This window comes from Bison bison, unplaced genomic scaffold (genome assembly GCF_000754665.1).
Source record: "Bison bison bison isolate TAMUID 2011002044 unplaced genomic scaffold, Bison_UMD1.0 scf7180017864458, whole genome shotgun sequence".
Taxonomy (NCBI): domain Eukaryota; kingdom Metazoa; phylum Chordata; class Mammalia; order Artiodactyla; family Bovidae; genus Bison; species Bison bison.
The window spans coordinates 4,719,958-4,735,844 of NW_011495020.1; the positions used below are offsets into that span (position 1 = coordinate 4,719,958).

Below are 15,887 nucleotides of genomic sequence, written 5' to 3' on the forward strand. Positions count from 1 at the left end.
TGCATTGCAGGTGGATTCTTTGCCAACTGAACCACTAGGGAAGCTCCTTTCTTTCATGATTTTAGTAATTTGAATCTTTTTGTCTTGGTAAGTCTAGCCAAAGTGTTTTTGTCGTTGTTGATCTTTTCAAAGAGCCAACGTTCGATTTTGTTGATTTTTCTCCATCTCCCTAGTTCCTATTTGTTTCTACTATGATCTTTATTATTTCCATCTATCTGCTACTTTTGAATTAGCTTGATTTTCATTTGTAATTTCTTAAGATGGAAGATTAAGTTATGGTTTTCAATCTTTTATTTTTTAATGTAGGCATTTATAGCTAAAATTTCCCGATAATCACTATTTTAGCTATAAGTTGTGGTATATTGTGTTTTTATTTTTATTAATATCAAAGTGATTCATACTTTGACCCATTGTTTTTGCTTAGGAAGGTATTTAATTTCACATATTTAAAATGTCCCTTCTGCTATTGGTTCCTAATTTCATTTCACTGTGGTCAGAGAACTGATTAATTGTATGAATTGAATTGAATTGAATTGAATTGAATTGTATGAATTCAATTCTTCTCAAATTATTGACATTTGTTTTATGACCTAATATATGATCTATCCTAAAGAATATTTCATGTACACTTGAGAAGAATGTGTGTTCTGCTGTTATTGGGTATACTGTCCTATAAATGTCAGGTAGGTATTGTAGGTTAATATGAAACATTAAAAATGTCTCAAAAATTGGTGACAGATGAGTATTCTTTCCATTTGTAAATTGAAATCTATAACTACCAAATTTACATGTATACTTTAACTAAATTAACAGATTTTATTGAATGAATTGATAAATAAGCAAATTTTGTGGACAAACTGGGCCACTTTCACTGGATTTTATGATGGAAAAAGACTCAAGTTGTCCAGTTCAACCACTCCCTGAATGCAGGAATCTTTTTTAAAATCCACATAAAGTCATCATTCCTGTTTGTGCTTGAACATTTTCAGGGGATTGGGTGGAGATAGCAGTTGATTTCTCCAGATAAACACTTTCCCTACTGAATAGCTATCAGAAAGATTTCTGTACACTTAGGTGACACTGGCTGCTCTATAAATTCCTTGTTCTACTTCAAGTTCTAGAATAAACATTGCTGCTGTTAAGTCACTTCAGTCGTGTCTGACTCTGTGCGACCCCACAGACAGGAGCCCACCAGGCTCCCCTGTCCCTGGGATTCTCCAGGCAAGAATACTGGAGTGGGTTGCCATTGCCTTCTCCAATGCATGAAAGTGAAAAGTGAAAGTGAAGTCGCTCATTCGTGCCCGACTCTTAAGAGACCCCATGGACTGCAGCCTACCAGGCTCCTCCGTCCATGGGATTTTCCAGGCAAGGGTACTGGAGTGGGGTGCCATTGCTTTCATTTTCCCTTCCTCTTTCAGATGCTGACCTTTTAAACACAGCTATTACCTTTTAAACACAGTTATCACTGTTTCCTTGGTGTCTTCTCTAAGTTAAACATATTATTTCTCCTATTACTCATTTTCCAGAAGACTCAACATCTTATTCATTCCCATCTGAATAGTCTCAAATTTATTATCAGTTTCCTAAGGTATAACATCCATGAGTGGACATACACACCTAATGTGCTCTAAAGTAGTGCACAGTAGTAGTATCACACTCCTGTAAGTGAACTTTGTACATATTCCACTAATACAACCTAACATTTTTTCCAATAACCTCACTACAATCATAGTTCTCATGTGGAAGGTATCACCAAAGCTGTCTTTTAAAGTGAAAGTCACTCAGTTGTGACTTTTTGTGACCCCATGGGCTGTAGCCTGCCAGGGTCCTCTGTCTATGGGATTCTCCAGGCCAGAATACCAGAGTGGGTAGCTGTTCCCTTCCCCAGGGGATTTCCCAACCCAGAGATTTTTTAAAGACAAGTAGAAATCCAGCATTTAAAGCAAAAGGAAGAGGATTTATAGTCACAGGGGCATATGAGAATATGAATTGCAAAAACCTGTAATGTTTCATTTGAATATTTTTGAATTGGCTGACACTGGTGAGCATGGTGTAAATTTTCACTTCACTACAATTTGAGTCAAATGTCATTATTGATGATGATCTTCTGATTACCTACAATTGCTGCAAACTTCTGATTTTTCACTCCGATCCTTTGAAAACCAAGTGGACTTCTATTTTGTGAAATTGCATATACTCAAATAAGAACAACAATATTGTGACAGTCATCAAATCAGATGAGAATTTATAGAGCTTCTCAAGGTACTCTACCTGTCCATCAGGTACCCTCTCTTGGATCTGTTGGGCTGTGCCAGCTTCTGGATCCTTTTGGAAGGTTGGCAAAACAGTGCAGGAGAGGGGATCTCCCAGATTACAGACTCTCTGCCACAGCTATAATAATATTGAACCCTGCAAGTTGCAGAAGGGAAAGTGAGTGAGACAGGCATGAATTTGAATGATCAAATCCAAGCACCTAATCTCCAATAGTGTAATAGGAGCCCACAAAGAAGTAAAAAATTCTACACATTTTCCAACTGATTCTATGAAGACAGCATTACCATAAACAAAGACACTACAAAAAGAAAGACATTAGAAGAAAACTACAGATCAATATCTTATGAATATAGATGCAAAGATTCTAAGATTTTGTTGGAACACAGGCACAATTGTTTACATATGTCGATAGGTGCTTTCTCGGAGTTGCAGCAGACAATTTATGGCCAACTTTACATATGGCCCCTTCCAGAAAAAGTTTGCTGACTTTTAACTAAACTGTATATTGAAGGAGGTAGAGAAATGGCTACCTCAATTATCATATAAACCAAACTTCAAATAATGGTTATCTTCACTTTTTTCTTTAACTTCCCTCATGCCTGTACCCATCTTCCCTACACCTTATCATCTTTCCTCAAAGCGCCAACTAGGAAAGTCCAGTCATTCAACAAATATCCAATGAAAACAAATTTGCAAAGGGCATCAAAAGTCTTAACAACATTATTACTTTTAGATACCCTAATTACCTCATTATAACCAAGCCCATAGGTGCTATAGAAAATTCATAGTTTCATGAATAAAAGAAGTGTTATATATTGTACTATATATAGTATATAACACAACAGTGTTATATATTGTACATGGCATGTGTGCTGTTGCTTCAGTCATGCCCAACTCTTTGTGACATTATGAACTGTAGCCCGTCAGCCTCCTCTGTCCAAGAGATTCTCCAGGCAAGAATACTGGAGTGGGTTGCCACACCCTTCAGGAGAACTTCTTGATGCAGGGATTGAACCCTCATCTCTTATGCATTGGCAGCTGGGTTCTTTACCACTAGCACCACCCGGGAAGCCCATCTATGGTACATATCCTTGCATAACACCCTCATTTTATTAAAAAATCAAAATCATGATAAGCCAATAAACTATAAGGTATAATACAAGTCTGCAGTAGCTAAATATTAGATGTTGCTCTGGAAAAGTTTTGCTGTAGCATCAGATTGGAAATGGATATAGAATCCCTAATCTTTAGTAAATTTTGTGTTTCTGAAAACACACAACCTGGTAATACACAAATACTAACCTGTTAGGTACATATCGGTGGGAGACTTCCTTAGACTGGGCAAGATTCTCTAATCTTTGGGTCATTTGAGCCTTCAAAGCACTCCGGGAAACAGGGCGAATAGGATCTTGATTTCCCCAAAACAGTTTTCTGTTAAAAAACAGGAAAAGAAATGGTAAGAAAATTCACTGATAATTGACATCTTAGAAATGGCTCTTGGTGGCTTCTCTATTGATTTTACTTCACTTCAGGAACTATCTCTATTATAAAATTTTACAATTTCCAGGCATCAGGAGCTGATAAACTATGTATGGAAGTTAAAACAAGAACAAGACTGTTTTATCTACTGTCTTAAAAGGTGAGGACCAAAAATGAATCTATTAGAGACAGTTGTTTCTGCCATCATGTAATGGATGCTGTAATTACAGTAAGATCATCATAAAATGAGCACATCACTTATCCACACTGTGACCTCACCTCGGGTGAAGCACTATGCCAGGTGGTCAGATCTAATTAACTCCTGTAGACCCCTCCTCCAGATACCATCCCACTGGGGCTTGGGATTTCAAGAACAAACAACCCAATTAAAAAACGGACAAAAGACGTGAATAGACATTTTAGAGAAGATGACACACAGATGGCAAATAGGCATATGTAATACGCTCAACATCATGTCCTTAGGGAACTGCAAATCAAAATAACGAGGCACCTCTGCACATTTATTAAAAGGGCTAAAATAGAAAACACTGATAACACCAACACTGGGGAAGATGTGACGCAACAGGAACTTTGATTCGTTGGTGGCAGGAATGGTACCGATACTTGGAAGACATTTTTGCAGCTTCTCACAAAGCCAAGCTCATAGTCTTACCATGTGATCCAGTCATCGTACTCCAAGGTCTTTCCCCAAATGAGCTGAAAACCTGTATCTACACAAAAACCTGCAAATGACTATTTACAGCAGGTTTATTCATAATTGCACCAAGTCAGAGGCAACCAACATGTCCTTCGGTAAGTGAATACACTATGGTACATCCAGACTATGGAATATTACTCAATGCTAAAAAGAAATGTACTATTAATGAAAAGCCATGGAGGAACACTAAAGGCATTTTGCTAAGTGAAAGAAGCCTGTCTGAAAATTTATATATTGTACAATTCCGACACTACGTAACATTCCAGAAAAGGTAAACTTACAGATACAGTTAAAAGATCAGTGGTTGCAAGGGGTTTGGAGAGAAGGGAAAGAGGGAGAGGGATCAATAGGTGGAGCACAGGTAATTTTTAGGGCAGTGAAACTATTCTGTAAAATAATATAGCGTGAATATACAACGTTACTCATTTGTCAAGACTCAGAGAACTGTACAACACAAAAAGTAAACCCTAATGTAAACTATAGGCTTTCATTAATAATAATGTTCAATATTTGTTCATTACCTGTAACAAATGTACCACACTAATGCAATTTATTAGACTTCCCTGGTGGCAGACAGTAAAGTGTCTGCCTACAATGTGGGAGACCTGGGTTCGATCCCTGGGTCGGGAAGATCCCCTGGAGAAGGAAATGGCAACCCACTCCAGTATTCTTGCCTGGGAAATCCCCTGGACAGAGGAATCTGGTAGCCTACGATCCATGGGTCGCAAAGAGTCAGATACGACTAAGCGACTAAACTGTCACTTTTCAATGCAGTCCTGTGACCAGGAGTGGAAAGCCAGCGGGTCCAGCCTGCTGGAGACCCCAGAGAACAGGCGTGCTCTCGGCAGAGGCTTAGACACAGATGTTAGACGCGGCAAACCCGAACTTGGAGGATGGACACAGGTGTGTCACGTGTGTGTAGAATATGCCCTGGGACAGTGACTCTCAAACCCGTCTGCCTGTTAGGATCGTCTGGGGAGTCTTTAACACTCCTGAAGTCTAGACTGTGCCCCAGGCCAAGGGAGTCAAGAATCAGTAGCTTTTAAATTTTCCAGATGACTCCAGTGTGCAGACAAATTTGAGAATTACTGACCTAAGGTTCGCTTTCCATGTGCTGACTCACCTGAGGTGACAATACTGATTCAGTGGCTCCAGTTGAGCACAGAGGGGCTAGGATGCAGAGTAAGTGGACAGGTAAAAATAACACTTATTGAATGTAAGGAATAATCATCACAAACAAGACTACATAATATTACCTTACCTATCTGGGGCTCGCCATTGTTTCTTAGGCCTAGAAAGATCTTGAATTCTCTTCCTAGAAAAAGAACTAACAAATACCAGCAGATTAATTCAATGAGGATGCTTAACAAATATGTTTACATTAGATGTAATCAAACAAATCTCATCTGATGGAGAAATAAAAACCAAGGTCCTATTATACAGGATTTGAAGAGTGCTAAAAAAAGCTAAAAGTATTAAAAAATATTGTGAACCCCAAATTCTCACTTTTAAAATCATTAAAAATATACTATACAATAAAACAAAGACAATAAATACACAATATAACCAAGACTGTACTGTCTCCAGAAGAATCCAAGTAAAATGTACACTTAATGGCAAAACCCCTCAATTTTCATAGAAAGTAAATTTGTAAATGCTTGATAGCACTAGATGTTGAAGAGACTGTATAGGAAAATTTCAGACAGAATTTGTGGCTTCAGGTAAACTATGAAACAGGCAAAATATACTTTGGGTACCACTCAACCTCCATCCTGCTCTATTCTGCTCCCTTGGACTTCCCTGACTATCCTGAATCCATCTATAGCAGAGACAGTTTGTGGTCCCCAATTATCCATGTGTTCCTTTACATTTTCCAGACTCCTTTGCAGCTATTTGAAACTATGTGATTAATTATGTCTATCCTCAGCAGAAGTTAATGAACAATAATAACAAATCTTTCCAAACATGAGATTGTGATGGTGGTTTGAGATAACCAAAAGATTCTTCAGCAGTTAAATGTTTGAGGTCTGATATGTAATTGATGGACTTCCTATGTGGCTCAGTGGTAAAGAGTCCATCTGCCAAGGCAGGAGATGCTGGAGACACAGGTTCAATCCCTCTGTGGGAAAGATCTCCCTCTGGAGAAGGAAAAGGCAATCCACTCCAGTATTCCTGCCTGAAAAATCCCATGGACAGAGGAGTCTGGTGGGTTACAGTCCATGGTGTCACAAAGAGTTGGACACGACTGAGTGATTGAACACACATGTATGTAATTGATACAATGCACCCTGCCCCAAGATATGTCTGCTATTGTCTAGAAATAATGAAGATAATGTCCACTGCCAGGGAAAAAAAAACTACACCCTTACTCAATTAAAAAAAAATGATTTTGCTGTGCAAGTACTGTTCGAACTCTGCTATGATGGCCTGAACCAACTTTTCAGAGAGGGTGGCTAGGTGGAGGAAAAAGCAAACTATAGTGCAGACAAAACATCTTCTTATATATGAATCTTTGCCGGCAATTTAGCTCCTGGCTCCATCATCACCTCTAAGCCAGTTTCTTCCCTTTCTACCTTTTCTTTACCACCTAAATAATATTATTTTAATGCATCATTTTATATATAAGACTGACAGTTTCTCCATTTATTTATATAGATAGTTAAACTGTATTGTTACTTTAATTGGAAATGATCTCATTAACTCCTGCTAATCGTGAAGGTCTGACTAATCTCTCCTTTTCATTCACTTATTGTGCATTGTGTCACCATAGCCACGTCTTCAACCTACATCTCTTCATCTTAATGCAGGCTTGTCTTCTCTCTCAAGTATTACATGACCTTACAACATCTACTCGTGATCCTGTGCAGAAACAAAAGAATGTGGTGGAGGGATCTGAACTCTTGAAGGCAGATTTCTTTTTTAATGAGGATTACTTTGCTGTTCCATGTCTTCATTGATAATTAATCTCCTGTAGTTTGCCAACAGCTAACAAAATTTTGGAAATTCTTACTTTAGGAGCAGAGCAATAAACATATGTTTATATAGCAACAATTAAGAAACAATTTCATGTCTGAATTGATGGGGTAATCCAAATAATTCTGTCTTTCCGTCAGAATGCTCTTTTACACTTGACTATTTTGCTTATCCTAGAGTAGGAAATGGCAACCCACTCCAGTATTCTTGCCTGGAAAATCTCATGGATAGAGGTGCCTGGGGGGCTATAGTCCATGGGATTGCAAAGAGTTGGACATGACTGAGTGACTGAACACCTGTGTATATTTTGCTTATACTAAATATTTCTTTTAAAAGCATCAGGTACAGCACATTTGTTTAACAAGATTATTTAGAGAATTGGACAGGCACAGATAATACAGAACAAAATTTTCTCACAGAGTCAAACCAAATTAACCAATCAAATGAAAGCAAGAAATAATATAACAACAAAAACAGAAACATTTAAAGAAACACTCTTCACAGTCTTTTTTTAAGTATAAAAGCTTCCCAGATGTAAATGATTTCACTGTCTATTTAGTAATAGGAGAGTCTGCTCACCTGGCATGCATTTAGTTGAAGTAACTTGGTATTTTAAGTGGATATTCAGTAATACTCAGTAAAGGTTAGTTCTACCAGATTTGCTGCCTAGTCATCTTACAAAAGTGACATGATTACTCTGAATTTCACTTTCTCTCAGAAAATCTAGTTGATTATATCCACCCTATCAACTTCTCAGGATTCTTGTGAGAAAATAAAATTTGAACAGCAAAGTAGTACATAAAAATAAGACAGCAGTATTTAATGCCTAAAAGAGGTGAGGAAAAAACAACTAGAAAATATAGTACTTAGAAAATGCAAACTAAGTCCAACCAATAACAATAAATGTAGATGGTAAAGAATAACAATATGAATAACTTCAACGCACTTATTAAAAGAGTGAAGAAATAAAATCTGGTATTATTTACTTCTCATCTATATGAGCCATTGATATGAACCTTTGGTATTTTCTCTTGAATGATTTTATTCTATTACCTCTTCTAAATATATCTTAACCAAATCAAGAATAAGCATCTGTCTTCAGGAGACATCTAGTGTACACACCACATGTACACACACACACATTTCTTTTTCTTCATAGAGGGCACTTGCTTGGAATTTCATTAGCTACTGAATTTTGAATTAGAGGCAAGAGGAGATTGAGATACACTAACATGAGCTTCACAAAATCTGTGACATGAGATGGTCAGTGCAGAATCCCAAGTGCCTTTAGGGACTTAACCTTTAGGTTCAGCCCTATTAAGTGACTCACACAGCACTGAGCGACAAGCAAGCCCTGAGCGAGAATTCTCCTACATCTCTATCTTAACCACTTTATCTCTCTTCTTTCCTTTTCCCAAGGGAATTGCCCCTAGAACAGGGCCTTATGACAAAGGGAAAGAACAGGAATCTTCTCAAAACCCTCAAGATAGGCTTTCACTTCAAATGCCCCAGATTGAGTGCCCCTTTCAGCTAGTAAAGTCTGGGAAAATAGTGCTATATCTATATTCTTACCGTTTCCTTACAAAGTCGCAAGGATCAGGATCTGCAAAAGGAAAAGGAAACGCAAAACTAAGATTCAATAGGAATCAAAGATATTCCCGCACACCACAACTAAAAGATTCCACGTGCCACAGCTAAAAAAGACCAGCATGCTGCAAAGAAGATTGAAGATTCCCAAGCTGCAACTAAGACCCATGGCAGCCAAATAAATAAGTTTAAAAAAAATAAAAGATATGATTAAAAATAGCCATTACAAATCAATAAACAAAGGGACTAGAAAAAATAACTATTTGGGGGAAAGGCCCAAGTGGCTCAGACAGTAAAGACTCCATCTGCAAAGCAGGAGACCTGCTTTGGTCTCCAGGGTTCGATTCCTGGGTTGGGAAGATCCCTGGAGAAGGGCATGGCAACCACTCCAGTCTTCTTGCCTGGAGAATCCCCATGGACAGAGCAGCCTGGCAGGCTGCAGTCCATGGGGTCGCAAGAGTCAGGCATGACTGAGAGACTAAGCACAGCACATCTGCCAAAGTAAACCACAAGTAAATCAAATAGTTAAATTTTTTCTTTTTAAAAAACTGAATTAGAGTAAAAATAAGAGAATATGTACTTAATGACTGGATTTTAATCTGCATTAAAGGTGATGAAAGATAGAGAGGAAACATACAGATTAAAATATTTAAAACTTAAAATGTGTGTCAAAAAATAAGCCTTAGAAAACAAAAATTGAGAGAAATATGTAGTAACAAAACGATAAAGTCTTAATATCTGAAGAGTATAAAAGTACAGATGAATAAGAAAAACACTAAAAAGGTTTCAAAAGTTAAACAGACAAAGAAGAGGAGTTCAAAGAAGAGGAAGACATATGAAGGGCTAATAAACATAAAAAGTTCAAACTTGCTTGTAATCAAAACAATGCAAATAAAGAATGAGATTTAAAAAAAAACTATCACATTAGCAAAAAGTTTTTACAAAGGATAACAATGCTGGAAGCATCAGATGAAGTAAGCACTTCCATGCTGCTGGTGGGTATTTAAATTAGTTCATTTTGTGAAAAATAATTTGGTGTATGAGTCAGCAATACTTACCTTCCTTAACCTAATTCTACTTCTAAAATAGAAGTACTTTAGAAGTACTTCAGAGCACTTTCTTTAGTCCTCTAAAGAAGTAACTACAAGTGTGGGCAAAGACTTATGCACAAAAATGTTAATGGTGGTATCTTCAGCAGTAAAAAGCTGGATACACCTGTATTATCCAAAACAGACGAAATGGAAGCAAATTAAAATTCATGTTTAGAAGTTCTTTTTTAATGTGGGCAAATATAGGCCTTATCCTAAGGCCTATTATAGTAGGCCTCTTTAGGACAAATTGTTCCAGTTTCTCCTGGGGAGTTTCTAACCATATCTAGGAGCTCTGAAATAACATTTTCTACCGTCTGGAGTGTTCAGGGTAAAGGAAAGTGGGTGTTCTCTGACATCAGACAGACATGGCTCAAACCCCAGTTTTGTTACTTACTCAACTGTTCAATCTTGGGCAAATTAAATAATTAATGCTAAAAAAATTTTTCTTTTCTTTTTTTAAGTATAAATTTATTTATTTTAATTAGAGGCTAATTACTTTACAACATTATATTGGTTTTGTCATACATCAACATGAATCCGCCACGGGTGCACATGTGTTCCCCATCCTGAACCCCCCTCCCACCTCCCTCCCCATACCATCCCTCTGTTGAAACATGTATAATATCATATGTGAAACGAATCACCAGTCCAGGTCTGATGCATGATACAGGATGCTTGGGGCTGGTGCACTGGGATGACCCAGAGGAATACTAAAAATTTTTAAATTAGGATTCTGTTTAAATTTCTATAAGTAAAGAAAAAGTTTAAGTAACTATTAAGTTTGAGTAATTGTAAAGTTTAAATAATTTACTGTTAAGGGTTCCAACTATGAAAAGTAATATTAATGCAATGAGAACCTAATTGTGAACCTGTATTAACATGTATTTTCACTGGATTCTTTATGCCTTTATACCCTCCCCCTCATTTCTAAAAGGATTTGAGATTGCTTACATAAACACATAACAGGATATTATCTAAGATGAAAAATTCAGGAAAACAGGTGGAAAAAAAGTGGACGAAGAAGGGAAATAAAAATACAAAATGAAGAATGTAAAATAAAGTCATGTACCATTATATCTGAACATTTTACCACTGAAAGCAAAAGCCGTAAACTTTTCCTAATATGAAATCTGAAAGAAACTTCTCTTGTGAAGTCTCTTAATGGTTTTATACACACACACATTAAATAAATTATAAGACTTGATAATGAAAAGATGAAGAAAATCTTATTTTCTTAGATTTTTCCTTCTTCAAATTTTATTTTTGATATATGTGTTACATGAAACTAAGATAAATTTTAAAAAATAAGAAGTTTTCAGTAAAGTATCATAATAACTGAATATAAGGCTAGATTTTGTTCCCAAAAATTATTTCTCAGAAAAAAGGTTACCTTACATGCAAGTCCTTATAAGAATTCATCTTAGGAAGCACTTCCTCAATTACTTTATTTTCCCAACAAAGAAATGGCAAACAAAAACACAGCAGCCTGAAATAATCTCAGTTAATGCTAGAATGGAATAATTATAGAGCTCTCCATACAATTTAAGTTTAAATCTGTATTTTACAAAAGAGGGAAGAGGTAAAGAAATTTAAAACAGATTTAATAATATTTTGGTGATATAATTTTATAATCTTAAGCGTTGGATGTCATTTTAAAAAGCAAAAAGAAAGACAAAGCACAAAGAATGAGGTGATTGTATTGTGAAGATAAAAGTACAGCTACAGAATGAATTTTTAAGAGTTCTGTTACATTACATGAATGGGTTTCTAACAATAGCCAGGAACAGCATCAAACATAGATCCAAAAGGGACCTGTCTTATCCCTAATGCTATGATGGAATCTAGGCAAAAACTGAAACCGGCTGCTGAAATGTGGATAGGAGCTTTACCAAGGAGGGATGGAGCCAACCTCACCTGAACTCACTTGTCAACCTGAGAATCACCACAAACGGGAGAGCCTGACACTGTGTGTCAGCACCACCTATGAAAAATTCTTGCTCGAAACAATTTAGTTTCAATCTAAGCAGGTCTCTCAGTCTATATGTTTGCAAGAAACAGAGGAGCTAAAAGAACAAGTTAAAGACATCACAAAAAACAAATTAAATTCAGAACATGGGATATTTTACCCAATTTTTCTAACAAGTGTGTTTTAAAAGGGAGAGAGGATTAGAGTTAGTGTTAAAGAGTAACAGAGCCGTGTGACCCTTGTTTGAGGCCTAATTAGAACGAACCAGCTGTAAAAATACAGTTTTGAGACAACTACAAGTGAAAGTTAGTTGCTCAGTTATTCCAGCTCTCTGTGACCCCCTGGACTGTAGCCCACCAGGATCCCCTGTCCATGGGACTCTCCAGGCAACTCTACTGGAGTGGGTTGCCATTTCCTTCTCCAGGGGATCTTCCCCACCTAAGGATCAAACCTAGGTCTCCTGTATTGCAGGCAGAGACAATTAAGGAAGTTTAAATATTTAACAGGTATTAGATGGTATTAAATAATAATTGTAGATTCAAAGTGCAAATAATGACATGATACGTTTTTTTAAAAAGTCCTTAGTAATTAGAAAGGCATACAAGATATAATGGGCAAAACGACATGCTGTCTAGTATTTTCTTTACAACAATTTGTCCTACAGGAGGCCCCAAAACGTGTGTGTGTGTGTGCACTTGTGCATGTGCTCACGCATGTGTGCACAGTAGGAAGGGTTGGCAGGAGAATGCCTAGATGAAACGATTAGCAAAATGATAAATATTAAAACTAGATGGGGGTGTATTATAACATTCTCTATTTTGGGTGCATTTGAATATTTCTATAATAAAGCTGTAGAGATAAAAATGATTTTTCTGGAAAAACTGTTAAATTAGTCAAGAGGTAAGTGGTATTAAGCATGCAAATGAAAAAGTTGAATAAAACTGTTTTTCTATGAAATATGACATTAGAAATAACTTTCTAAATTATATCATTGATTTTAATGTTATTTTAATTTTATAGGTATAGCGAAGTTAACACAATTCTAAACAAACGTTTGTCTATTGTCTTTCTCCCTAAAAGATTATCTATTCAAATTGGCCAGAATTTTTTCTTTCCTTATATTCAAGAATCTATAGTAATCTCACTTTGGCAACACCTTGCTGTATCAAATTAAGCAGTTGTATTAACATCCAGACTCTCAGCATTTACAAGTGTCTGTAGAGAGTGAGTTCACGCATCTCATTTCACTAGAAAGGAAACAGGTTCATGCATGTCATTTCACTAGAAAGGAAACACGCATCTATGACAAGACCAAAAGTAACTTCCAAACCTCTTACCTCCTAGTTTAGTGCTCTTTCCAATAGCATCAAGCTCCCTCTTCTACTAAGTATGTGCTTGTATTGAAATCCCCAGAATGTGGCTGGAGCCATGACTCGGGCATAGCAGAGTTCAAGCAGCCATATTTCTTTGGGGGCGAGGGCAGGATTGTACATATCCAATCCATCCTTTGGGTAGACCTTTCTGAGCATGACTCTAGTAACACTCCCTAAAATATTTCCCAGCTCCTTTTTCCTAGAGATTAACAACAGTACTTTTTTTCACCATTCTTCTCTCCCGATGATCCCCCACTCTCACTCCAGTCCAGTCCCTGAGATATTCCCGGCTTTGGATCAAACCGACAGGGCTTTGAACGCTGGTCCCACCACTACACACCTGCAGACAAACTACCTAGTCTCAGATTCCTCTTCTGTAAGCTGAGGACAAAAATACTTTGCAGAGCCTTTTTTCAAGTGGCGAGGAAGATGGCAGACATTCAGACTGGGCGTGCCTACGAAACACAACCAATCATTTTCCAAAATAAGAAGAGGGTCCTGCTTAGAGAAACTGGCAAGAAGACGGTCCCATGATACAACAAGAACATTGATCTGGTCTTTAATACACCAAAGGAAGCCTGGAGGGCACTTATATGCAGAAGAAATGCCCTTTCTTTTCCAATGGTATCATCTCCATCCAAGTGTGGATCCTGTTTAGTGGCTAAGATGAAGATGCAGAGGACCACTGGCATCACTGAGACTACCTCCACTACCCAAAAGCACCAACCGCTTCGTACCGTAAGAATATGTCCATGCACCTTTCCTCCTGCTTTAGGGATGTCAAGATCCTCAATATTGCCACAGTGGGTGAGTGCTGGCCTCTGAGCAAGACAATGTGCTTCAACATGGACTTCGCCAAGGCTGCTGGCACCAAGATGCAATTTCAGAAGTTCTAAGACTGGACCCCTGCCTACTACTCCAACAAAATAAAGTTTCCCATTCAGGAAGAAAAAAAAAAAAGTACTTTGCAGAGTGATACAAGAAGGACCTTCCTGGTGGCCCAGTAGCTAAGACTCCGTTCTCTCAATGCAGGGGGCCAGGGTTCGATCCCTGGTCAGGGAACTGGATTCCATATGCGGCAACTAAAGAGTTTGCATGCAGCAATGTTAGCTCAGCAGGTTAAGAATCTGCCTGCAATGCAGGAGACACAGGAGATGTGGGTTTGATCTCTGGATTGGGAAGATCCCCTGGAGAAGAAAATGGCAACCCACTCCAGTACGCTTGCCTGGAAAACCCCATGGACAGAGGACCCTGGTGGGTTACAGTTCAAAGACTTGCAAAGAGTTGGACATGACTGAGCGACTAACTTTCACTGTCAGATCACAATGGGCCCTGGTCAGATCAGATCAGATCAGTCGCTCAGTTGTGTCCGACTCTTTGCGACCCCATGAATCGCAGCACGCCAGGCCTCCCTGTCCATCACCAACTCCCGGTGTTCACTCAGACTCATGTCCATCCAGTCAGTGATGCCATCCAGCCATCTCATCCTCTGTTGTCCCCTTCTCCTCTTGTCCCCAATCCCTCCCAGCATCAGAGTCTTTTCCAATGAGTCAACTCTTCGCATGAGGTGGCCAAAGTACTGGAGTTTCAGCTTTAGCATCATTCCTTCCAAAGAAATCCCAGGGCTGATCTCCTTCAGAATGGACTGGTAGGATCTCCTTGCAGTCCAAGGGACTCTCAAGAGTCTTCTCCAACACCACAGTTCAAAAGCTTCAATTCTTCAGCGTTCAGCCTTCTTCACAGTCCAACTCTCACATCCATATTGACCACTGGAAAAACCATAGCCTTGACTGGACGAACCTTTGTTGGCAAAGTAATGTCTCTGCTTTTGAATATGCTGTCTAGGTTGCTCATAACTTTCCTTCCAAGGAGTAAGCGTCTTTTAATTTCATGGCTGCAGTCACCATCTGCAGTGATTTTGGAGCCCAGAAAAATAAAGTCTGACACTGTTTCCACTGTTTCCCCATCTATTTGCCATGAAGTGATGGGACAAGATGCCATGATCTTCGTTTTCTGAATGTTGAGCTTTAAGCCAACTTTTTCACTCTCCACTTTCACTTTCATCAAGAGGCTTTTGAGTTCCTCTTCACTTTCTGCCATAAGGGTGGTGTCATTTGCATATCTGAGGTTATTGATATTTCTCCCGGCAATCTTGATTCCAGCTTGTGTTTCTTCCAGTCCAGCGTTTCTCATGACATACTCTGCATATAAGTTAAATAAGCAGGGTGACAATATACAGTCTTGACGAACTCCTTTTCCTATTTGGAACCAGTCTGTTGTTCCATGTCCAGTCCTAACTGTTGCTTCCTGACCTGCATACAGATTTCTCAAGAGGCAGGTCAGGTGGTCTGGTATTCCCATCTCTTGAAGAATTTTCCACAGTTTATTGTGATCCACACAGTCAAAGGCTTTGGCATAGTCAAGAA

General features: G+C 38.2%; 1 protein-coding gene and 1 pseudogene across 1 annotated transcript in view; one reads left to right on the forward strand and one right to left on the reverse strand.

Annotated features, from left to right (window-relative positions):
* THEGL (theg spermatid protein-like) overlaps positions 1 to 15,887 on the reverse strand; it is a 41,695-nt gene that overhangs the window by 18,490 nt on the left and 7,318 nt on the right. The window contains exons 2-5 of the mRNA XM_010859648.1: positions 9,017 to 9,047; positions 5,733 to 5,798; positions 3,577 to 3,705; positions 2,272 to 2,409 (exon numbers count right to left, since the gene is read on the reverse strand). Of these exons, the coding sequence (XP_010857950.1) occupies positions 2,272 to 2,409; positions 3,577 to 3,705; positions 5,733 to 5,798; positions 9,017 to 9,047 (364 nt within the window). The remainder of the gene's footprint in view (positions 1 to 2,271; positions 2,410 to 3,576; positions 3,706 to 5,732; positions 5,799 to 9,016; positions 9,048 to 15,887) is intronic.
* On the forward strand, positions 13,891 to 14,357 carry LOC105002825 (annotated as a pseudogene).